Here is a 24,694-nt window from a genome sequence, read left to right as displayed (position 1 = left end):
GTTTCTGCGAACAAATGCTAAGTTTGAGATCATGAACATTTTTATTTCGCAATAATTTTCCACTTACAAAAGCGCCCTGGCTGGTGTGGCTCGGTTGGTCGGAGCGTTGTCCGTGAACCAGCAGGTCCTGATCAGGGCGCACGCCTGGGCTGCGGGTCCAGTCCCCAACGGGGGGCTTGCAAGAGGCAGCGGGTCGATGTTTCTCCCTCACGTCAGTGTTTCTGTCGCGCTCCCCACGCGAAATCAACGAGCAAGTCCTCTTGGGTGAGGATAAAAAAAGTCACAAAAGTAATGCAAAGATTTGCCACGGATGGTTCACCCAGATACCCCAGGTGTTGACATTTCATCACTCCTGCTTCACCATTCCCTCCATACACGTGCCAGCACACACGTGCACAAATGACAGCACGTGTGTGCACAAACACCAACGCATGCACGCACGCGAGTACCGGCACATATGCACATGTGTGCGCATGAGCACTGACGCACGTGCACGCCCAAATGTCAGCACAAGTACACACGAAGTCCCGCATGCACGCACACCTGAACATGTGCACACGCATGAATGCCAGCCAGCACACATGTGAACACGTGCACACACGTATTTTTATTCTGAGTCTTTTAAAAGTAGGTTGAGGATATGATGTCCTTGGCCTCCGAATGCTTCATCGAATATTTACTGGAAACTGGACCCGGCCACGATGGAATTACCAACATCAGGGAGGTGACACTGACGTCTCATTATTACCCAATTTACAGACATCCAAACTCCATCCGTTTCCCACTGATGGCCCTCGTGATGAAAATAACATTTTTCTCGTCCAGAATCCGATCCACACTTACATTGCTGTTAAGTGTCATTTCTCCCGAATCACCTTTTGTCTGAAACAGCGCCTCAGTGTTTCCTGGTGCCGCGTGACCTTGACGTTTGTGCAGAGCACGGTCGGGTCAGTGTTTGGTGCAGCACCCCCCCCCACGTGAGTCGGCGGGACATGTCCGGAGGCGCCCGCTGTGCGTGGCGGGTGGGATGGGCACAGTGGCCGTGGCGGCCTCCTGGGGCATCACTCCAGGCTTTGTCCCACGACCGGCGGCGATGTTACACTAGTTGCCTGGCAGGGCCGCGACTCCCTTGTTCTTTGCAGTGTGGTCCTGGTCCCCCCCCTCCCCGTAACACCCCCATTATTTAAAAGTCCTGGGGAGATGCTTGGAGACTCGGACGTGTTTCTCGTCACCCTCGCCCTGCGGGGCTTGGCCCCCGTGAGTGCTCCTTATCTCCGACGTTGCCGCACTGGGGCAGCCGAGTGGTGGGTTCCCCGTTCTGACACTCCTGCTCCGTTTGACGCGGGGACTCTGCTCCGAGCCGTGTCTCTTCTGCGTGGGTGTCCACTCGTGGAGGTCGGCGTCGGCTCGCAGGTCCTTGTTTCGTGTGGAGCCCGTTTGTGTCGCTGCTCGGGCCGCCCGACGTGGCCAGTGGGAACCCCTGCGGGACGGCTGACTTCTGCGTCTTTCTGTGCCGTCCCGTCGTTCCCTTTGGACACTGCTCTGCTTTCCGGCCCAGTAACCTGTTGCGGCCTCGTCCTGCAGCTTCCCGCTTCCAGTCTTGGAAACGGCCTTTCCGACCAAGGAGCCGATTCCTCTCGGTGGAGAGTTGCGTTTCGTAACCAAGGTCTGGGGGCTGCGCACGCCCATTGCTGCTGGTCATCTTGCTCCCGGCCCTCCCGGGGGACGGAGGGGAAGTGAACATGTGTGCGCACGTCGCTGTGTCTGTCTCTGCGTCTCTCTCCTTCGCTGTGTGCATTTCTTTCTCTCTGTGTCTTTCTTTTTTACCGTGTTCTTTCCAAACCATCTGTCCCCCTCCCCCAGCCCCCCGTCTGTGCATTTCCCTGCTGTCTCTGTTGCTGCCATCGGTGCCCGCCGTTCACGCCGCTAGGTCACGCTGTCGCCTGACCCCACTCGGCACTACCGGGCTCCCTCGGGCGGCCCCGTCTGGGGCTCCCGTCTCTCCCAGGGAGGAGCCCGGCTCCCTATTCTCCCGGTTGCCGGTTCAGTCTGGGCATATCCACGGTGCAGCTTCAGGGTCGCTTGCCGACACGACTGCCGGAGTTTTTAAACCTATGCTCCCTGAGTTTTCTTTCAGAACTTGTGGTTTCTGAGGGCACCGATTACGTACAGGGTGGGCAACAGTCCTGTCTGCGGGCAGCAGCAGCCGGTGTCTCAGTGGCTCACTCAGAAATCCACCAGGTGAGGCGGACTCCCTGGTGGTGGGAGGGAGTGTCCCTCGTGTGGGTGTCCTCTCCCACGGTGGCGGCAGCGCTGAGACCCTCATGTCCCCGCCGCCGTCATCTGGAGTTGGCTGTGGAGCGCTCTGCCTGGCTTTCCAAGTGCGCACCACTCGTAGAACTCCAGTTAGCGGAGCCGGTAAGGCCTTGAAGTAGATGAGGTGCTGGTCGCCCGGAGCACTTCTCCGAGCCCTGCCTCCGCGGCAGCTGGCCAGAGTCGAGCCGCTCGCTTTCTGCCGGAGCCAGGCTGCATGCTCCCGCAGCCCCTCCCAACCCACCCCGGCCACAGGCCACGTGGCCCCACAGCCCAGGCCTGACCCTCCTGGCAGCCTGCGGTCCAGAGAACGGCACGGAGCATGGGGACTGGGAGAAGGTGGAAAGGTTGTCAGGTGAGTTCGGAGTGAGGCGTTCGGAGCCGTGATTTCTGGGAGGGAGAGTTTCTCGACCAAATACGGATGTGTGTGGCACAAATAACGCCCCTCCTTTATCATAAAAGCTTTTATCACAACATCATGAGCATGGAATTCTGTAACCTAACACTGTCACACTTAAGCACGCTGTAGGGCATTTTAGGTGAGATGTTCCAGTTAAAACTAGAAGTTATTACACCCTTATCATTAACCTGCCCACCACACTCATGCAGGCTTTGCTTCTGCTGGGCCCTGAATCTTTGGGTGCCTATCACCAAAACTCTCAGGTAGATCGCTTTGTGAATAGGCTTACTTTTGCGTGTGGTAAAACGGCAGTTTCCTTTCTTCCCCACCAAGTGGTGCGACTTTTGCGAAGCACTGAGCGTGTTTGAGCCCCAGCCGAAGCGGCCCAGACCCGGCGTTTCTCTCCGGCCCCTACAGCAGTGCGTGCGCTGAGGCTTCCCTGCGCTCACGGAGCCGACTCAGCACGTTTCCCTCGTGCTGGGGCCACGTGGGGGGGTTCCTCCGAGGGGAGCTACAGAGGGGAAAGGGGAGCCTCACGGGCACACACTTCGTGGTTGGCGAGGAGCACCAGGTGCCCCGGGGACACAGAAGCAGCTGCTCCCAGAGCAGACTCGGAGGTGGGGCCCAGAACGGCACCGACTTTGTTACGAGTGGAGAGAGCACAGCGGCCCCCGGTGCCACTGTCCGTCTTGCCCCTGGAATCGAGGGGACGCTCACACTCCCGGCATCTGCTGAACCACGCACTGTTTTTCAGCCGGTGCTCTGAGCGGCCCGGGCAGCACGCCGCCGCGGACCTGGGGTTGTGCAGAGTGACGGAGGTCTGCCGGCGCCGCGGACGGCAGCGGCGGGGGCAGGTGGCTGCGAAGAGCAGCTCTTCCACGTGCACTTGCACTTTTGCACTGTGAGCGTCCTCCTGCAGCTGTGTCCGATGGGCGGTGCGTTGGGTGTGGCTGGGCCCCATTTCCCCGCAGTTAGCTGGGACTTGTGCACAGCTGTTTGCCTGGCCGTTGGCAGTCCGGCGAACACCCTGCACTAAGTACAACGTGTGCAGGTTCCGTCTGCCGCCGATATCTTAGCCGACAGTTAGAAGGGCCGCTCCTGCCCCGAGTTCATTTCTCCGCCTCGGACGGACGTGAAGAAGTCACGTGCTCTCTCGGGGAGGAGGGTGCGGGGAAAATGGAGACTGCCGGGCTGGCGCGGGTACCGCACTGCCGGGCCTCAGGGATGGGCGCACCACTGTAAACACACTGTGACGGTCTAATCTTGCAAAATCCGCTTGCGGGAGTAGATTGGGCCTCGAGAACCGCAGCTGGAAACCACAGCCAGAAGCATGGGGACGTGGCCTGTGATCGCCACGCCCGTGTAGAGCCGTGCAGTTTGCAAGCTGCTGCCCCGGACGTCAGAGTGGCAGCCAGACCCAGCGCACGCGAGCATGCTGGTGAAACCGGACGGTCTACTTCGGTGACAGTCCTCGCCACGCCAGACAGCAGCAATGGTCCCTGGATTGTCCCCCGACAGGCCACCGGGTCAGACAGAGTCATCGCACTGTGGACTGCTCAGCGTCCCTGGGCTTACCTGACCGCCTTTGTGGAACTGGCTTGCAGGCCCCGCGGTGACACACGGGCAAGCTTGGGTCCGCCCTGGCCGGGCCGGTTTCTCTCCGACTCCCTCCCGAGGCTCCTCCCATGGAGGTGAGGGTGGGGCCCCCCTGCCTTCCTCCCCAGGGCCTCCTCTGCCCGCCTCCAGCTCCGGCCCCTCCCTCCGGCCCCTGGCCAGCTTCTCAGTCGCTCCCAGGATCGCTACACCTTGACATCCACCTGTCAAGGTCACGATGACCTTAACAGTCACTGCTTCCCCCTTTCTTGTCATTAATGACGCCATTGCCCCTGTATCTGAAGTTAGACATCTTGGCACATTTGTTTCTTCTGAAGCATAAAGGGTCTGCTGGTGGGCGCTGCTCTTTCTTCCTTGTGGTCAGGTCGCTCGGGTCTGTTGCTTCTCTCCCCGTTAAGCCCCGAGCCCGGGATGTCCTCACCCACCCAGACATTTATTGCCCATGGCCGCGCCCTCTGTGAAGCGCTGGAGGCAGGTGGGAAGCATGCCTGTGCAGCCCAGGCGTGCCCCAGCCTGGTGGAGAGACGACAGAGACTCGAACCGATGACTTGAATGCAGTCTTCCACGAGGATGGTGTCTGAGGTCTTGGCTGGGGACCCTCCACAGCGGGCGTGTACAGGAGGGGGTCAGTTAAAAGTAGGGGTTTGGAGGCATAGAAACTGACTTGCGAGGGGACGAGGAGGACGGAGGATCTCAGGTGGCTCCCAGGTGGGCGGTCTGGAGACGGTGCAGGGGTCCAAGGCGGAGCACATGGCGCCGCGGAACCTGAGACTGTGCGAGGGAAGCGTGGGAAGTCGGTGCGCTCATGCCGCAGACACGCCCTGAGTCCTGGGTTACCCCGTGGCTCCGACGAAGTGGCCTCTGTTCTCCCGCAGCGCCTGGTCCCACGGGGGGGGGGGGTGGCGCCCAAGACAGCCCAGCAAGTGCAGGAAGTGTGGTCCCCAGGGGTCTCCTGCCCAGGGGGTCACGGCAGGCCTGGGAGAAAGTGACCCAGGAGCTCAGGCTGGAAGGGCAATGCCCATCCGTCCAACCCCTTTTACAGGGAAGGAAACTGAGGCTTCCAGCAGTCGTGACCCCAGGTGGCGGACTGCCGGCAGGCCGGGCCTAGAACTCCTGCCTGCCTGGGGCCCCGGGGGCGCCTCGCTGTGTCCTGTGTCGACCTCAATTAGGTCCCAGGTGTCCTGAGCACAGGATCTTAAATGTCCACCTTTCAGAGAAGGAGTGGGCACCCTACCTGTTACGGATTAGTTCCAACCTGTTGACAAGGCTGCCACCTTGCTGCAGGTGTTGGAACTGCACCCGCACGGTCAGTCAGGGAACAGGTGGGCTGCATATGATTTCTAAGTTGCGTTTATTTTTCAAACCACTGTGGGGATTAAAAGCTAGGAATTCCATGATGGGCCTAGAAGATAGCAAATATCAAGATAACTAAGTATTAAAGCTTAAATACTTTAAATTTATCAAAAACCACTCTTGGAACGATTAAGTTAACATTCACGTAACAAAGCAGAAGTTACTGACGGTATCCCGTTAGGACTGTAGCACTTGAGTGAACTCAGTGGTTCCTGCACCAGTGGACTCCATAGAGTCAGCTGTGGAAATGTCACACACGGTCCGCCTGAGAACTCGGACAGTGAATGGCCTCGGAGCAGCCTGGACACCGCCCTGTCCAGCCCTGGACGGGCTGGCTGGTGGCCGTCCCCTTCGTGCTGGGGTGGCCAGTGCCGGCGTGTGTGCGTTAGCACCACCGGGGCGTGTTCAGGACGTTTGTCTGGTGGCTTTAGTGCGAGCGTTTAGACCGAAATGTAAACGCTTCAGTTCTGAGCCTGTTTCTCGTCTGAACGCCATCTAATGTCTGCATCGCTTGGAACCCGGTAGCCGACACGACCAGCTGTATTTTTGACGGAGCTTTCTTGTAAGCAGAAAGAAACAGTTTGTAAATAGGTTCCTCTTCTCAGAAACAGCCGAGGTTAAAAATATTTTTATTGTGCTTTTTGTGTTTATCTGTCTTCCTTTCTTTCCTCTGGGAGCCAAGCTCTGAAGTCCCCGCCTCTGCCTCACTCACGAGTGACAACGCTGCAGGAACTCGGGTGGCTCCCAGCTCCACTCACGGGGGTGTGAGGCCGCCCACCGCGACCCCCGGGCCGAGGGAACCCCGGGGAAGACCAGCCTGGCCGCAGCTGACCGTGTCTCCTGTCCCCTGTCCCCTGTCGAAGGTCCCCCAGTGGTGTGCCGAGTACTGCCTATCCGTCCACTACGAGCACGGGGGCGTGGTGTGCACCCAGGCGCACCAGCAGACGGCGGTCCAGCTGGCCCTGCGCGTGGCGGACGAGATGGACGTGAACATCGGTCACGAAGTCGGCTACGTGGTCCCTTTCGAGAACTGCTGCGCCAGCGAGACGATCCTGAGGTGGGTCTGGGGTCCCCGCGGCGCTGCCCGACGGACGACGGGCCCTCGGCGTGGGTGTTGCGGTCCCCGGCGTTCTGTGCGGGCAGCACCCGTGGCGGGCGGTGACGGCTGGTCTGTGTCGCCAGCCCGACAGGCCTCCGCCGGGACCCCTGTCTGCACCTCCTCCGCCGGGACTCCCCGGGGTGCTCGGGAGAGGCTGCGGCTCCTCGGCTTGGCCCCCAGCGACCCGCAGGCCCGTGCTTGCCCGGCCCCTCGCGCAGGAGGGCCCCACACGGGCTGGCTGTGCGCCGCCCTAGTGCGCGCGGGCCTGGCACACGCGCCATTCCCTCTGCTGGCCGGGCCCGCCCGCCCCCGGGCTTGGCGAACTCCTTCCCATCCACGCGCGGGCTGCCCACTGCAGGCAGGCCTCCCCGGTGACATCGGCCCTCGTCGCGGCACTTCAGAGCCGCGTCTTCACGCTGTGCTCTCACCTCCGTCCTGCGGTCGCTACGGTCGTTTCCGTTTTCTCTGTCACCCGCTAGCGTCTCGTCTGCCAGGCACTCAGTGACTGTGACCCCTACGCCTGCTGCCTCCCGTCAATGCCACAGACAACAGCTTTGTTCGTCTTGAAGCTTTTGTCCGGCCTTTTCTGAAACAGCGGACACCGGAATGTCATATACCTACAGCAGTCTCTCTCCGCGGGATGTCAAGACTCGCAGAAGTGACACAGACTTCACGTACAGACCCTCTGGAAGACAGATTTTAAAAGAATTACTCAGATGTTTATTCACAGTCAAATTCAATACGTATAACTTTAGAAAATATCAATAGAACTTCTCTATATTCTTACCTCTCAGAAACTTAGTATTCGGAATTTAAAATTTAAACTGCGTTTCCTGGCGCCTGGCCAGCGCATCTGTCTTTTTTTAACCCCGGTGCCGGCAGCAGCGCTTTCTCAGGCACTGCACACACGTGGTCTTACTGGCGTGAAGGGAGGGGCGGGCCCCTGCGGTGCGTGGGGAATTTGAGCGGTGGGCCTGGGCCTGGGCCTGAGCCTCCGCGTGGCACACCCTCAGTATTGCACCGCCCTCGGAGAGGCCCTGCCTGCCCCGTGCCTGCAGCCACCCAGCAGTTTTAACTGGGGCGCCACCTCCTCCCTTCTTAATGCAGCCGGACCCGTTTACATAACACACAGGCCTCCCCAGCCGGCGGGGCACACTCCTTCCTCCCCGTGAGGTCCGTGCAGGGCGAGCTTTGCTGAGGCGGTAATAGAGATTTAATTTGGAACAGGAAGGAAGTGCCATAGGTTAGAATAATTTGTCGACAAGAGGCAGCAGTCATTTATCTCACCATAGCACACTAACTAACATCAGCTAAAGACGAGCAGGAAAGCCAGGTTTCGGACGCATCGCTCTCTGCATCGTGCACGAAGTGTAATGAACGTTGCAGTGTTCGGAGCGTGTGTCTTTATGCTGGAGAGAAGGGAGGGTCAGCCTGTCCCCGCGCGTTGCTGAGACGCAGGATGAGAACATGAGACACAGGACGAGGACGACGCGCGTGAAGAGAAAGGCAGCGGCCAACATCTCGGTCCCCTGTGCTGCCCAGAGGGAGCGCTTGGACTTGGCCGTCTGACCGTGGGGACCAAGGAAGCGGTCTCTGGCACAGAGGGAGCGGATGCGCAGCTGTCAGTCTGGGCTCTCCCGAGCGCGGTGATGCGGCCAGGGAGGGGGCGCCTGGCCCGTCTGGACCTCGGTCGTCCCCCACCCCCGACCCCCCGCTCGGGGCAGGAAGTCCAGCTGGGTGACGCGCTCCAAAGGCTGAGTGAGGAGTGCCGCCCGGCACAGAGCCCGGCGCACGCTGGGGGCTCAGCCCATGGCCATGTCCTTCCCTCTGTTTCTCTCTGGAAAGGGGTCGATCGAGGCCCAGGCCAGGGGCCCCCCAGCTCAGAGTCGCCACAGGGAAGGCACAGAGCAGCCAGCGGAGGGGCGTGCGCGGGGTGGCTGCCTCTCCCTCGGAGTCAACCCGGACGCGCCCGGTCCCCAGCAGTGAGTCGGGAGAGCGCGCACGCACGTGGGGTCCCACAGGAACACTGACGGGAGACCCCCTGCGTGGGGGGCTGGGTACTAGGGGTGGTCACACAGGCAGGCGCCTCTGTGTCCCGTGCCCCGACATTGTAGCCCCCAAAGGCAGGCCGGGCGCACCACGTTGTCGGAACGGAGAGGAAACAGCAGGAGCCAGTGTTGATCAGTCCTGCACGTGGGGAGGACCGCCCCCCCCGCGCCCCCCGCCAAATCCCAGTTCCCAAATCCCAGTGGGGCCAGCCTGGCAGGCGGGCCTGCCGTGTATGTACATGGACACCTTACATGGGCAGAAAAGTCGCAGGATCGGTTTCTTCGAGGAACGTGTAGGTAAACATGTAAGCAGCGGCACATGTTCGTGTGGCGTTAGATGGCTAACGATAATAAATTATTCTTAGTAATAAATAATACTTTAAAAATTATAATCCCAAGATTCCTGGACAATTTTATTGACATCACTGGCCCATCTGCGTGCCGCCCTTGAATAGGAGATCATGTTTTCGATGCTTTTGATTGGTCACTGTTTGGGCAACATTCCGAACCTGTGCCACTAACGTGTTGGTGACACCTTTCCCCACAACGTCACCAACGGCGTCGCTGTGGGCTGGCGGGGCCGTGCGCGTGAACCAGAGTCATCCCCCTCGTCTCCCTCCTTGGGCAGTGCACCCTTTGGCTCAGTGCCCTCCCACCCACGGGAGACGGGGAAGCGCTCCCCGGCCGAGGGCGTCCTGCGACCCGGCTTGGCTGCAGACGCCCGGAGCAGATGGTAACGGCCTCTGACCCCTCGTCATAGCGCCCGCGGTCAGCACAGAGGCAGAGCTCGGCGGCCCGGGGCTCAGAGGGGTCTCTAGGGCTCTCTCCGTAAACTTGAAACCTTGCTCATGTGTATTCTGCAGTTCTGAAGGCCTGTAGAGTTTATCAGCCTCGAGGAGTCGTGGCCCCAGTAAAGACGCAGAACCCCGACTTAGAGGAAAGGACAGAGGGAGGCGCTTCTGCTGTCCTTGGGGGTCTCCGGGGTGACCTCTCCCGTGGCGCGCTAACCTCAGCGTCCCCCCTGCAGGTACTGCACCGACGGCATGCTGCAGCGGGAAATGATGTCCAGCCCCTTCCTCAGCAGCTACGGGGTCGTCGTCCTGGACGACGTGCACGAAAGGAGCGTGGCCACCGACGTCCTGCTGGCACTGCTTAAAGACGTTCTGCTGGCCAGACCGGAGCTGAAACTCGTGATTAACGCCTCGCCGCTACTGGTCGGCAGGCTCGGCTCCTACTACGGAGGCGCGCCTGTCATCGAGGTGCCTGACGGGCACCCAGTGGAGGTCGTGCACCTCGGTGGCCGGGCCCAGAGGGAGGCCCTGGAGCCTGTTCTGCGCCTTGTCTTTGAGATTCACCGCTCTGGCGAGAAGGGTGACATCGCAGTCTTTCTGGCCTGCGAACAAGTAAGTGCTGGTCTCACCTAACAGTGACAAGGTTACGTACTGGAAACCTTTTAACCTTGTGGGGACGCTGCTTTTCACGACTAACATGCAGGTTCCCGTTCGCCGATGAACTGTAAATGTTTGGTTCCGCCACACCTCCGTTTCGCACTGTGGAGGAAACATGGGTAAATACACCCGAGCCAAAGGGGCAGAGCGTTTCCCAAATCACGTGCTGCCCTGAACACGGGGAGCGGGCGAGGCCACGGCGAATATCCCAGGGCCCCTCCCTCCGGCTCAGGGCCGTGGCGGGCTGCCCCAGGGCCAGCTGCTGCTGCTGGCCCTGCCTGCCACGACGCGCCTCAGCTGAGCAGACACACGCTGACGCCTGTCGCACCCTCAGCCACCTCTGCCACGGCTGGAGCACGTGGCCGGGAGCACGTGGCGCAGCGAGGAGTGTGACCTCTGTATGTATGCGGCACCGAGTCGGCAGGCAGACACGGCCCCACGAGCGTCCCTGCGAAAGTCTGGGGAGGGCTGTGCACAGAAGGGCCGTTTCTGGCCCACCCAGGGCACGGTCTCCTGACACCGGCGCTCCTTTTCCTAAGACGGAGAAAAATCGAACTTGGGTTCTTGAGAATGTCTCCTCAAGAAAACGGCGGGGAGTGCACAACCGAGCCTCTCGGGGCTTTCCCACCACCAGGCGCCTGCTGGGGACGCGTGCTCTCTGTCGGGCCCCTCCGCACCGGAGGCCCCGGCGTGGGCGTGTCCGCAGTCGGGCCCTCACCCCACAGACCCACGTCCTGGTCGTCCCGGTCGTTGTCTCCCCGCCCGTCGTCTCCCCCACCCTGAGACTGAGCGCTGGTTTCAGACCCGGACCCAGACGGGGAGCGACCCGGTGGCCGAGCAGAAACCCGCGAGGACGCTGTCCGGTGCCGGCGGCGGGGGGCCGCCAGCTGGACAGAGATGCCGAGGGCTGCTCCCTGCCAGGCTCCTCCCGGCGGCCGCTGCTCCAGCAGCACCGCTAGGCGCTCCTTCTGTCGCGTGGCTCTCCAGGATCGCAGAGGGCGGCTGCCCCTCCCCCCACCCCCGGCCCCGGGAGCGCCGGACGGCTCTCTCACGACCCGACTCGGGTTGACCTGTCTCCGTGAAGACGGCTGCTTAGAGCGTCAGATACACGGTGACTGCGGACTGTTCGGTCTCCCGAGTAGCGAGTCCTCCGCCTGCGCCAGGATGTACTCTGTTACCGTGCCCTGGTCTCGCACGGCTCAGGGTCTTCCAGGAAGCCCTCTGGAGAGGCACACAGTGACCGAGGAGACGGGAGAATTTACAAAAGCAAGGACAGGTTGTCGGTGCAGCAGACACCCGAGAAGGAAGGAAGGCGCAGGTACAGGCCAGATGCTGGAGTTGCCGGGGAAAAGGCCACGCTGATTTCAGCGGGGGGCCGGGGTGGGGGGGGCGGTGAGTATAATTAAGATGGACGAATAGTCAGCTTTCAAGTCAGAGAAAGCAAATGGGTGTTTGGAAAGTAGACCCTGCAGCAGAATCGGGGTAGTGGGTGGTCTCAGAGTGCTGGACTCCAAGTTGAACGTGAGCTGTGACTCACGGCACAGTGACTTACGAATGTCGGACTTGAGCTGGTGCGTGTTTCCCTAGGCCGGCAACAGCAGCAGTGACATCACGGGTGTGGGGAGCGAGAGAGAGAGCATCCGGGTCGGACCAGAAGGGCACTCCTGTTGGGAAGTCGCCGGTCCTGCCGAGTCTTCAGATCCCGAAGGGACAGCGGGCGGAGGCTCTGGGCGGCCTTGGCGATTCTGCGCCTCTGGGTGGGGGGTGCTCTCGGCCCCGAGGCTAATGGGGACCCCCCACCGCGCCTTCAGCTTGCCTTTTTTGGAAACCAGTTTCGTCCTCACAGCTCAGCCCCAAACTCCGTGGCTGTTACCCGGCTTTCTCTCCGGCGCCTGCCTCCCAGAAGCCGAGCACGGTCTGGTGTCCCGGTGGAGCTGTCTGTCTTTCCCCCACTCACGTCAGGAGTGCCACCGCGACACCCCTGTGCCGTGGCCTTGGAATCTCTCTCGAAAAAAATCGTCGTGCTCTGCAGTCCACGCTAACAGCTGTGGGTCATCCGTCCCCATCTTGTTGGAAGCTTTCTTGTGATTTCTGCACAGAACTTGAAAACAGCCGCGTACTGCCGTGTGGAGACCAGTGCACGCCGCGGCAGAGAAATGCACCGACTGTCCTTCTCGTAAAAATGGTGACGTGATCAGACTACAGAAATGGAGACGGTTTTGTTCTGACTATTCCATTCGACAAGTTTTCATCTGTTCTGAGCAACAAGCAAGCTGTTTTCTCGGGGAAAACCTGCCCGGCGGAAACCAGCGTGTGCAGACCGGGGCGGCACGGCCCCGGGCGCCTGCCCGAGAGGGGCTTCCCAAGGGCTCGGCCCCGGGCACCTGGGACCCCTGGGACCCCTGGCCGTCTTTCTAGGCAGAACCTGTCTTCCTGCAAAACCCCTGGTTAATTCGGTCCGTTCCCCAACAGTACGGAGGGAGTTGGTGAGCTCAGCACTGTGGGATGGAATCGGTCCTGGCGACTCCCAGTCAGGGAAGTCTTTCTTACAGAGATTTTTAGTGAAATCTAGTGAATCTAATGAAATGGGGCTCCTTCCATGTTGCTCGTTAGCGAGGCCCTAAGAAGGCAGACAGTTTGGAAATAAAAGGCATGAGAATTTTATTACGTGACATCTTTTTTTACACGAGGTTCTAAAAACCTACTGATCGGAGAAACACAAAGACACTCTGTAAATGCCCTTTGAGCCTTTCGCACCGTGTCTTCTGTGTAGCTTCAGGGCAGACGGTCCCCTGTCCCCGGGGCCACTGGGCAGTGGGGCACTTCAAAGGGGCGTGTCCGAGGCCCGAGTAGCCACGTGCATGGACAGGACAGGCCTCCCTCCCGCTGGCTTCGCTGCGTGCGTTCCCGTGGTTCTGAAGCGCAGCCGGGGGCCCTGGCCGCGCTGGAAGGTGTGTGTGCAGCTGCGGGGGCGGAGTCTGCAGGAGAGCGGTTTGTAGCTCGTGGCTCTGCCACCAGCAAGGCCGGGCCTCTGTCTTCCCTGACGGGAGGACAATCAGTCACATCTCTGTCCGCTGGAAAAGCAGGGGCCATGATGCACGGGGGCCGAGGCAGCACCGCTCCCGGAGGAGCACAGTCTTGGACTAGAGCAGCGGGAGGGAGTGCTTCTGAGTGACCTTCCCGAGCGAGACGTCCTCCTCCGGTCCCGTGTCCTCCTCACACGTACCAACGCTCACATCACACCGGCGTCTCCCTCGCCGCGCACGCGCTTCTGTTCCGCGGCTCGTCCGTTCCACGGCTCGTCTGCAGTTTTACTCCGTTGGGGCTGTTTTGTTAAGTCATTAGTGATGTGCCGTGTTCTCATGGACGGTGTCATTTTTCTTTTTTTACTGTAGGATATTGAGAAAGCCTACGAAATTGTCTGCCAGGAAGGATCCAACTTAAACCCAGACCTCGGCGAGCTGGGGGTGGTCCCTCTGTATCCGAAAGAGAAGTGCGCGCTGTTCAAGCCGCAGGACGAGGCGGAGGCGCGAGGCCCGGCTCGCCAGAGGAGGGTGGTGCTCACCGCCAGCCCCGGGGAGGCTCTGATCTGGGGCGGCTCCGTGAAGTTTGTGATCGACGTGGGCGTGGAGCGGAGGAAGGTAACTGTCCCCGCGCAGGGTGAACAGACCGCTGACGTGTGTCGTGTCGAGAGTGTTTCTTGGGCCCCCGCCGTTTTCCCGAGCAGAAGGTGAGGGTGGACTGCAGGACACGGGGAGTCTCATCTCAGGGTTGGTTCGTGTGCACAGGGAAGCAGGCTGGAAACAGATTAGGTCGTGGATGCGCCAGAGGGAAAGCCTGAGGACAGACACAACTGTCAAAGCGTTAGGTGGGGGTTCTTCCCACCGGTGGCTTTTCTCTAGCAAAGCAGGCCGTCTGACAGACAGTGACGCACCCTTGGTGTCTCTGGGGACAGACCATGACGCACCCTCGGTGTCTCTGGGGACAGACCATGACGCACCCTCGGTGTCTCTGGGGACAGACCATGACGCACCCTCGGTGTCTCTGGGGACAGACCATGACGCACCCTCGGTGTCTCTGGGGACAGACCATGACGCACCCTCGGTGTCTCTGGGGACAGACCATGACGCACCCTTGGTGTCTCTGGGGACAGACCATGACGCACCCTCGGTGTCTTCGGTGGCCCCTAGATCGAAGTAACTAGCACCTTCCCTCGGGTACTTACTCTAAAGTCGTTTCCACTACAGTGGCTTTAATTTTAGACGATTTTGGCTTTATAACTGACATGATAAAATTTCACCCTAAATTCTTAAAGAATGTAATTTTTCTATAGCTACTTTTAAAGAAAGACATTGGGGAAATGGAGCAGGGTGTCTCACTCTCTGAGACACGGGGCCCTCGGCACGGCGTTTACAGGCCGAAGAGGGCCTACGCGGTCCCGGCCCCTCGGCCGTGTCAGATGCCGTGTAGGGGCTCCCCCTTCCGGAGCGCGGGTCTCCTGCGGGCCCTCATCTCACTGGCACAGAGCGGTCCTCGCCGCTGGGGAGGTCCCCGTGCAGCGGTCTGGGTGCATCTTACTGAACACGCCCCGCATCCAGAGAACCCGGGTCGTTACTCACCCCTCAGACACCTGCTCGGAAGGGCGCTGAGTGCCGTGCACAGTTTTCGTTTAGCCGGCGCGGGGGGCGGGTGCACGTGAAGAAGGTGAGGCCACTGCGCCCACGGCCGGTTTGAACAGAACCTTGAAGAGACACAGCTTGGCCAGGTGACAGTCCTTCTGTCCACGAGGCCCCCGCGCACCTGTCACTCGCCAGTGTCACCCTGGAGGAGTGACAGTGCTGGTGTTTCCGCAGGTGGTGGAGGTCCCATAGTTGCTGACGCTGCAACAAAAGCGGACACCCTTTAAATCCACCTACTCAAGCCCTTGGAGTCCCCGTCTCGAGGCGCGTGAAGCCGTAATGAGTGTCTCACAAAGGGAGTGACCCTGCGGCAGAGCACTCCGTGAGGCGAACCGCTGCCCGAGGCCACCTCGCGGGCCACCCGACGCTAAAGGTGCTGTCTTTCCGCTTACAGGTGTACAACCCCCGAATCAGGGCGAGCTCGCGGGTCACGCGGCCCATCAGCCGAAGCCAGGCAGAGATCCGCAAGCAGATCCTCAGCACCTCGCCTTCAGGTAGCAGCGCCGCGTGCCCGACGCCGACTGCTGTCCGTTCCGTCCGCGGAGCACGGGCACCGGAGCCGTCTCCCTTGGTTTCTTGCAGGAAAGCTGTTCTGTCTGTACTCGGAAGAGTTTGCCTCCAAAGACATGCAGCCGCTGAAGCCGGCGGAGATGCAGGAAGCCAACCTCACCAGCATGGTGCTGTTCATGAAGAGGATCGACATCGCAGGCCTGGGCCACTGCGACCTCATGGACAGACCAGGTAGCAGCCGGGCCCGGTGCCGGGGGTGGGGTGGGGGGGTGTGTGTGGCTGAGACCTGGCTGCTGCACTCGGCCGTGCAAGCCAGCCCGGGGATTTGGTTTGTGCCGAAGCACTTTCCCTACCGAGGTAAACGCTTCCTGAAGGGACTGAAACCCCCAGGGAGCGTTCGCCGTGGCACTGGAGAACCGTCTGCCAGTGGTCACTGGAGAGCAGGGCGCCCGGGCCCTAGTGGTCAGTCCGGGGGGAGAGCCGAGTGTGGAAGTGGAGGCGGGAGCCGACAGCGAGTAGTAAAGGCGGATTCTCGGCGGGGACCCTGCCGGCCAGCGGCCGTCCTCCTGAGCCACAGTGTCCCCGGGAAGGCCCACCAGGAGGGGACAGCAGAAGCAGGCGGTCGCTCCAGGGCTCGGGGGCGCAGGCAGCACACCGCCACGAGGCAGCGTCCCCGCGTCCCCTCCGTGGCCGCCCTCCGTGGGGCTGGAGCTGATCCCCGGGGCACACAGGGCAGGGTCACTGTTTCTGTCTCCCGACCGTGCGCACAGGACGGCTCTGCTGTGTGGGGGGGACCTCACAGCGGGCTGACTCAGGCTCATTGTTTGGAACGCAAGCTCCCTGGCGACGCTGCAGCTGCCGCCTGGGATTCAGCTGACGCCGCAACACGCAGATCCGGCAAACCCGGACCCTTTCAGGGTCCGCGAACCGTGAGGAAACGCATTTGGCATAACTAGGCTGCAGCCTATTCAGTGAATTTTGTGATACAGATCTCTCTTTAAAAAATCAGCTACTGTTCTTCCCCAGTGCTGGGGACTGACCTCCACTGCGAGTGACAGAGACGCCGTGGTCAGAGGTCCTTCGCCCAGACGGGCAGGGGCACCTACACGGGAGTCTGGGGACAGCGGGCTGAGCTGGACAAGACCACGGCAGGGGCCCTCTCTGGGCCTGGACCCGGAGCTCGTTCTGGTGGCAGCCAGATGTGGCCTGCAGGACAGGACAAAGGCCCCAAGAAAGTGGGCAGGGGCGCGGAGGCTGGTGTGGGTGCTGGCCAAGACAGCGTTCAAGACGCTGCGGTCGCTGGGCCGCCGGCGCTGACAGCGGGCACAGGCCTTGACCGGAGCGCCCACGGGCCGGCGAGTCCGGGCGCCCCGGAATCCTGTCTGGCACACTGGCAGCCCGGTCTGGGGGTTCGCTGGAGAAGTGCGGGCACTTCTCCACGAGTGACCGGACTCCTTTGGCGCTCACAGAAGAACGGAGGGAAGTGGGCCACACGCACGGCCTGGCCGCGGACCCTGCCGTCGGCAGCAGGGTGGAGAGGCTGGCCGCCCGCCACACAGCCCAAGGGGTCAGCAGGTGTCCCCAGCGCACGGGCAGCGGCCGGCCCAGGTTCCGGATTCATGCAGGTTGCGCTGTCACTGTCAGAAGGCCACGCGAGTCCGTGGGATGCCCAGGCGGCAGGGGGCAGTGTGAAGAGGAGGCACAAATGTGCTAAAACAACTCAAGAGCCAGTGGGAGGGTCTTCAAAGCAAAGAAGTAATTTTCCAGAGTGTGAAGCAGAATCTGGGGGATTTAAAGGGCACAGGATGGAAGCCTTCCTGCTGTCGACCCCCCTGGGGCTCGCCGTGGGCCCAGTGGCCGTGTGACTGACTGTGCGGCCAGGACGCCTGCGGGTGAAGGGGGCGCTGCTCAAGGGCACGGGGTCAGGGGCCGAACTGGGCCTCCCTCGCCCAACGGGGCAGAGGTGCCCCCGAAGTGAGGGGGCCGCACCAGACAGCTCAGGCCCTGGAGCTCGGTCAGGGCTCCGACCCCGGGCCCCCCCCCCCGCCCGCTTGTCAGCCCCCTCGGAGCCCCCGTTCCATGTTCCGCCCGCACACGAGCACAGTCGGAGCGGCCCGTTGGCAGCGTTGGTTGCGATGGACTGGTTAACGCCCGTGGGCCCCTGGAGGGTGGGTGCCTGGCGGACAGGGAATGCCGTGGGACTCGCGCCCGGGCTCTGGAGCGCAGGGCTGGCGGCCCCGAGTGGCAGGGGGCCTGCGGAGGGCACTTCCCCGCTGCAAGCAGCAGAGGCCGGTCGCGGCGCCGGGAGGCGGCGCCAGTCACCTCCGAGAGGCCACGGCCGCTGAAGCGGAGCCTTGGACTTGGAGCCAGAAGACGTGTCCGTGACAGCTGCGTGGCAGCCCACGGTCAGGACAGACACTGCCGGTGACCGGCCCGGGGTCAGGACCTCCCTTCGCGGCTGAGGGCGGCGGTCAGCCTGTGGCTCTGGCAGGTCACTGCCCTCTTCCCTGCAGCAGCGGGAGGGCGGTGCCTGCCTCCGTCCCAGGGTCCTGAGAGGTTCCGGGGAGGCTGCTCGTGCCCGGGGGCGCGTGCAGCACGCTGGGGTGGGGCCGGGCAACAGCCGGTGTTGTGGGCGTGTCCTTGAGAAACAGAACCTCCGGGAAGTCTTTCCTTCCTGTCCTTTCTGGGGCCGACCTGGAACCCTGCTCTCTCAAGTCCCGAGTCATCATACAGTCTGTGCCGCCTTCTCGGTCCTTCTTTCTGTGGCTGTAAAGCCCAGAGGCCTCCCCTTTCCTGGTGCTGGGACCGGGGAGGCAGAACCGTGACATTGTTTCCGCCAGTGGTCCTCTGTGCGGCCCACTCACTCACCTCCAGGGCGTAGAAATGGGAGGAGGTCGGGGGACAGGCTGGCTGTCCGGGCAGATGCTGACGTGGGCAGTTGCCAGAGACCCCGTGACTTCCCGTGTGGCCAGCAGCTCTGCGGACTCACAGGCGTCGGCTTCTGAACAGCTTTCAGTGACTGCGCACGTGCTCCCGAGCCCGCCTGCCGTCACGCCCGAGGGGCCGATTTCCGTCGCTGCCGCCCGTGCCTTCTGCACCGCCGGCCAGCAGTCCCCTTCGTCCCACGGCGCCCCGGTGAGGTGCGCGGACTCCGTTTCCGAAGAGCCCGTCCGTGTCCTTCCCGGGACCGTGACTCCTCAAGGGCTCGTCCTGGCTGCAGGGTCAGCACACAGGAACGCAGAGTCCACCGGGGCCATGCCAGGACCCAGGGGTCAGAGCCAGGGCTGGCTCAGCGCTGCGCCCCAGTGAGCGACCACCACACGGCAGGGAGGGGGCTTCTCTGCCTGCCGGTGGGCGGAGGACGGCGTGCTCCGGCCGCCCCAGCAGACGTCCGGGCCCCCGCAGGTCCGCGGCGGGCTGCTTCCCACGGCTCCTCGGCCCTGAGCCTGGCCACCCCTGGGAGCGGGTCTCTTGCTGGCAGCCGTGCGGCAGAGCCGCAGCCGCGACGAGCCGCACCGCGGGGTCTGAGTCCCTCCCGACGACCCACAGCAGGGCTTCCCCGGGGCGGGGGGGGGGGTTCCTGGTGTCCGGACAGGAACGGGGGACCTGACCAAACCGGAGCTGGTGACTGGCTCACATCTGACAGCGAGTGACACCATTTGCCTGAAATTTTGACGAGTAGTTCAGTGGGCAAAGTTTGGGCAGCAAATAGGTCAGCTTTCACTGTCTGTGACCCTGCTCTCCCAGATGCGAAAAGGGGATACCTCCCAGCCGCCACCTCCCACTGGGACATGGTGGGAGTAAGCCCAGGGACAGCCACCCTGGGGTGCTCACAGAGCCCTCCCGTGTCTCGGGTGGACTTCCACTGGGACTTTCTTCCCCGCGTGGCCTTTATTGCTCTACCATGCAGCAGGCAGGTGAAAAACACGTATTTATTTAAACTTAAAAGAGAATAATAAACAGACTTTCTTGGGTGGAGATTAAGCCTATCACAGACACCACACCAGTGTCCATATTGTACCCGACGAAGAAAGCCAGCCCCGTGCTCATGTGCCGGGCAAGTCACTCTCTGATGTCCTCGTCCGCCACTCCCGTCGCCTGCGCAGCACTGGGGCCGTTCCGATTGGCTAATGTTACCGTCCTGCCTCTCACGCCTCGTAACTTCTCACTGGACACTGCGCCTTGTGCTCTGCTGGGTGGACACTAGACGTCCGGACCTCTGTGCACGCGCCGCCGGAGCTTGTCCCAGGCCGAGGGACTCTCTCAGCCCCGACGTGAGGACCTGTCGGGCAGCGCTGGAGCAGCGTGCGTCTGTCTGGGGGTTCCCTCCCGTCTCCCACCCGAGGCCCCTAGGACCACGAGCTCCTGCTGCCTGGTGGGTGGAGGCGGGCAGTGCCCCAGCCCTGTGAGCGAGCACCGACTGGGCACACGGGTGTGCTCCTCGGGCGGCCCTGTCTGGCCGCAGCCGTTCCGTGCACACGCTGTGCTGACCACGTAGGCCGCCCGGGCCCCCGGGGTCTCCCAGACGCGCGGCGCCGGCTCTGGGGCTCAGCTTCCCCGCCCTGCACCGCAGCCCCGGGACTCTTCAGCCGGGCAGGCACCTGGCTGACCTCGTCAGTGCCCCCCACTCCGGAGTCAGCCCCTCGCCACCCGACAGTCTTCGTCTTGCAGACTGCTGATTCAGATACCTCGCTCCCCGTGGGAGGGACAGCTCAGTGCCTGTCGCTCCTCCTCGGCTGTGCGAGGCTTCCTGACGACGTTGTCCTCCCCCAGCCCCGGAGAGTCTGATGCAGGCCCTGGAAGACCTGGACTACCTGGCGGCGCTGGACAACGACGGCAACCTGTCCGAGTTCGGGATCATCATGTCGGAGTTCCCTCTCGACCCCCAGCTCTCCAAGTCCATCCTGGCGTCCTGCGAGTTTGACTGCGTGGACGAGATGCTCACCATCGCCGCCATGGTCACAGGTACTCCCCCCGGGCCGCGGCCCTGCGCGGTGCGCCCACAGCGCCGCGGAGTTCAGTGAGCTCTGTTTGAGGTGGGGTTGTAATCGGTGAAAAGGGTAGAAAACGGTGACAGTTTCTTAGGGGTGTCCAACCTTTTGATGTCTCTGGGCCACACTAGAAGGAGAGTTGTCTTGGGTTGCACATTAAATACACAAACACTACAGGAAACCGAGGAGCAAAGAAAACGTTTTAAGTAAATGTACGACTTTGCGTTGGGCCGCATTCACCGCCACACCGGCCCGCACGCGGGCCGCGGGCCTCGGGCCGGACACCTCGGCGTCCCTAGCGAACGCCTGACCCTCCTGGCACGGGAGAGTGCACCGGGTCCGGCCCCGCTGGACGAGTCAGCACAGGCCAGGACTGACCCGAAGACACGCCGCCAGACGTGCCCTGCCCCGGCGATGGCGCGTGTGCGCCGGTTTACTCCCTGCCCCTCGCTCCTCGCGGCCCGTCCGGTTCAGTTTCTGCTCCGACCGGCAGAACAGGCCGGAGGCGGCGCTGCGTTAGCACTTGTGTTCCAGTCCTGCCCCTGCGCCTGGCCTCAGGGCACCCAGCCCCCACACCCGCCGTGACGCAGCTGGCGATACAGGCAGAGCTAAGAGAGGCCAACAACCAAACCAAGGAGGAGAACCGTGGCGACTCCCCCTAGGCCCCTTGTGATCTCTGAGCAACGCAGGGGGACGTGACTGCCCACGGTCAGACGGGCCGCCGCGCCCCCTGCCCCCAGTGCCGTGCTGGCGTGGGACGCCCCCCTTACTGGTCCCCGTACTGCTGACCTTGTGGCGTTTTGCGCCTTCTAGCCCCCAGTTGCTTTCTGCACCCGCCGCGCGGAGCGGAGGAGGCTGCCCTGGGTTGCTGGAAGACATTTCTGCATCCCGAAGGCGACCACTTCACCCTCATCAACATCTACAAGGCCTACCAAGACACGACTCTGAACTCCGCCAGCGAGCGTAAGTGAATGCTTATGATCCTCACAAATTGCCTTCCAAGTCCGCCTTTCCTTCCCAAAATAAGCTGAGCGGCTCCTCGTCCAACACCCTCTCTCTCTGGCCGTGCTGGTCATTCTGGTGGAACGGTGCGCGAGGCCCTGAACGCACCCGTAGGGTTCCGCTGAGCAGCGGAAGCTCCGCCCGGCGCCCAGAGCTCTGGCGGCCTGCGGGCCTGGACCTAGAACCCCGGCCTCAGCGGGGCCACCCTTCACCCTTCCCAGGGTGCAACTTGCACGGCACAGCCCCTGTCCTCTGGGGCCTGGGGAGAAGCAGAGGAACTGCCACCTCTAGGTGCCCCCTGCGTCTTGAGCGCCGCTTTGTGCCTCCCGTCACGGGCACGTCCACTGCCGGACGTGGACGGGAGTGTGGAGCATGCCCGAGCCGCCCAAACCACCCCACCCCTGCGGGTGGGCGGAATCTGGCTGGAGCTTGGCGGAGGGCAGGGTGGGGCGGAGGGGCACCGGGCCCAGAGAACGGGTCTGCATGCGGAAGCTGGGGAGGCAGCGGTTCTGGGCGTCGGCATGTTCTCGATGACCAGCAACGGCAGACTCCTCGTGTGCAGCTGCTGTGCTGGGCTTGACGGGAGGGGCACCTCCAGGGCGGAGAGGGCTAAGTGGGGTGGTGGGGGCCGAGGTCTGCAAAGGCAGCCTGTGGGGTTCACCTGTTCTCCACAAAGCTTCTTGTGCCTCCTCCGCTCCGAGAGGGGGTGTGAAAGGGGCGTGCGGTGACAACTGTGCCAGCGATGCGAATGTTTCTCGAGGCTCAGGGGACAGCGGCGGAGGCAGACAGGACATGGGGCGCTTGGTGGCACCTGGGAGGGCCGCGGGGTGGTGCCCGCCAGTGCACGCTCCCACTGCTCGGAATGGGCCTGTGCGGCAGGACCAGCTGACAGGTCTGCCACCCACCACGCCAAGGCCAAGGCCACGGCCACGTGCACTGCCAGTTCATGGCAAGCCCCGGTCCACCTCGATGAGCGTGCTCACAGGTGACAAGAATGAGTGACTTCAAACCGAACCAGGTGGCTGAATTCTAGTGTAAAACGTGCAGCTAGGGCAGCTACAGGTTCCCGGTCAACCTTGAGTAACCCTTTCCTTACAACAAAACAAATACTGAGATGCTCCCACGGATCGGAGGGCTCTCCACTGGAAGCTCCTCCGGTCCCCGTCCAACCGAAGGGGACCCCACACGCCCTGGCTGTGCGCAGGCCGGCCGGGTGTGGGCCCCAGGCTGTCCTCCCCCGCCCCGGACAAGGTGACAGTGGGAATGTGCCGTTTCCCCAGTGCGTGGGGTCTCGGAACCCCGCGGAACCCCGCAGAACCCCGGCCAGCCCAGGTTCCTCTGGCAGCACCCCAGACGGCCCCTCGCAGCCGCCAGAGGCCCCGTCCTTGCAACCTCCTCCTCCGGACAGGAGAGGACAGAGGAGAGCGGGCCCTTTCAGGTGGCGACAGGCTCTTTTTCTGAAGCACCCCCACCCCCACCCAGGCTGCGTGGAGCAGTGGTGCCAGGACCACTTCCTCAGCTGCCCCGCCCTCAGGGCGGCGGACGTCATCCGGGCCGAGCTCCTGGAAATCATCAAGCGCATCGAGCTTCCCTACGCGGACCCCGCCTTTGGCTCCAGGGAGAACACTGTGAACTTGAAGAGAGCGCTCCTGTCCGGGTACTTCATGCAGGTGAGGGTCCTCGTGCAGGTGAGGGCCCTCGTGCAGGTGAGGGTCCTCCATGCAGGTGAGGGTCCTCCATGCAGGTGAGGGTACTTCATGCAGGTGAGGGTCCTCGTGCAGGTGAGGGTTCTCGTGCAGGTGAGGGCCCTCGTGCAGGTGAGGGCGGCTGGGACCGCCTCCACGTGGTCTGACCAGACCTCGTGCGTGCAGGTCATCACAGCAGGCATCTCCCAGGGTGGTCATTTCACTGACGGGAACTTGAAAGCCTTGTGCTGTTACAGACGCAGTGTGTGAACAGCCCCCATCAGGGAGGGCGGGCTGAGCCAGAGTGCAGACCTAGTCCGAGAGGACGAGCGGCCCCTCCCTTACGGAGGGACGGCTGGGAAACGCCCCTTTTGGCTGCACATCAGACAGAGCCCCTCGCCCTGCCCATCAGCGAGCCGGCTCCCAGTCGCCGGTGACTCGGTGCCCGACAGAGGAAGAGGACGTCCCAGGAGTCCTTTCTCAGAGGACGTCCCCAGCCGCTCCGCCAGCACACGGGAGGGGCAGGGGGTGAGCTGGAACGTCGAGTGGGACGCACGTGGCGTGTGCGTGGTCCACAGTGGGGCTTCCTGCCCGACCCGGCGTGAGCCACTGCAGCCGCCCTGGACGTGTGAGCCACGCACCGCCACCACCGCCACCACCGTCTCAGAGCTCTGGGTAAAACCAGTCCGTCTGATCCCCGGCCCCCGGAAATAGGAAGCGTGGGTGGCAGGTCTGCAGTTCCAAGCACTCGGGGGTCCCCTTACTGGACCCGACAGCTGTGTGCCGATCCCCACGTTAACGCTCCTCTTGTCCCCCGGCCGCGCCGCCGGCAGATCGCCCGGGACGTGGACGGGGCGGGGAACTACCTGATGCTGACGCACCGGCACGTGGCGCAGCTGCACCCCCTGTCCGGCTACGCCGTCTCCCGGAGGCTGCCCGAGTGGGTCCTCTTCCACACGTTCAGCATCTCAGAGAACAACTACATCCGGATCGCCTCCGAAACCTCTCCAGAACTGTACGTGCCGTGGGGGCGGAGGGTTCTAGTGAACCCGCAGTGCAGGAGCAAATGAGAACCTGGTCACTGTGTTTGGGCACAGGCAGGGTATTCGGGCAGCAGCCTACAGACAGGTCTCCGTGGGTGGTTATCTAAGAGACGGCCCCCAAGAGACGGCAGCAGAAAGGGAGACTGCGTCGTAGAAAGGTGACACCGGGCACAGGGCACCTGCAGGGAACGCAGTGCCGCAGGTGTGGGCAGGTGCAGACCTTGAGAAGGGACGAGCTCAGCCACCTCCCCCCAGAGGAGCCACGGAGACGGGCCAGCGGGGAGGGCAGGGACGGGGAGAGACGAAGACAGGTGGGCACTGGGGTGGCAGGCTCACGGCCACCGGAATTTGGAGGTCACGCCCAGCACAGCAGGAAGCAACAGAAGTTTTAAGAGGGGTGGCATCTCCTTCAGCCCTTTCCAAGCTCCCTCTGGCTGCAGGGGTGGGAACTCCGACCACCCTCAGCTGCTGCAGGCGCCGGCCTGGGCAGAACCGACGGAAACCAGCAG

The 24,694-nt window shown here is 62.5% G+C and overlaps 1 protein-coding gene across 6 annotated transcripts in view; it reads left to right on the top strand.

The window, feature by feature from the left end:
* DHX32 (DEAH-box helicase 32 (putative)) overlaps window positions 1-24,694 on the top strand; it is a 37,115-nt gene that overhangs the window by 11,704 nt on the left and 717 nt on the right. For all 6 annotated transcript variants that reach the window (XM_045853751.1, XM_045853754.1, XM_045853756.1 and 3 more), the window contains 9 exons: window positions 6,544-6,737; window positions 9,855-10,230; window positions 13,671-13,916; window positions 15,349-15,448; window positions 15,537-15,695; window positions 20,238-20,429; window positions 21,269-21,418; window positions 22,940-23,127; window positions 23,976-24,157. In XM_045853751.1, coding sequence (XP_045709707.1) covers window positions 6,544-6,737; window positions 9,855-10,230; window positions 13,671-13,916; window positions 15,349-15,448; window positions 15,537-15,695; window positions 20,238-20,429; window positions 21,269-21,418; window positions 22,940-23,127; window positions 23,976-24,157 — 1,787 coding nt within the window. The remainder of the gene's footprint in view (window positions 1-6,543; window positions 6,738-9,854; window positions 10,231-13,670; window positions 13,917-15,348; window positions 15,449-15,536; window positions 15,696-20,237; window positions 20,430-21,268; window positions 21,419-22,939; window positions 23,128-23,975; window positions 24,158-24,694) is intronic.

Source organism: Phyllostomus hastatus, unplaced genomic scaffold (genome assembly GCF_019186645.2).
Source record: "Phyllostomus hastatus isolate PE091 unplaced genomic scaffold, TTU_PhHast_1.1 phas_scaffold_1066, whole genome shotgun sequence".
NCBI classification, from domain to species: domain Eukaryota; kingdom Metazoa; phylum Chordata; class Mammalia; order Chiroptera; family Phyllostomidae; genus Phyllostomus; species Phyllostomus hastatus.
Note: the sequence above shows the minus strand (reverse complement) of the source record. Positions and strands in the feature narration are given on the sequence as shown.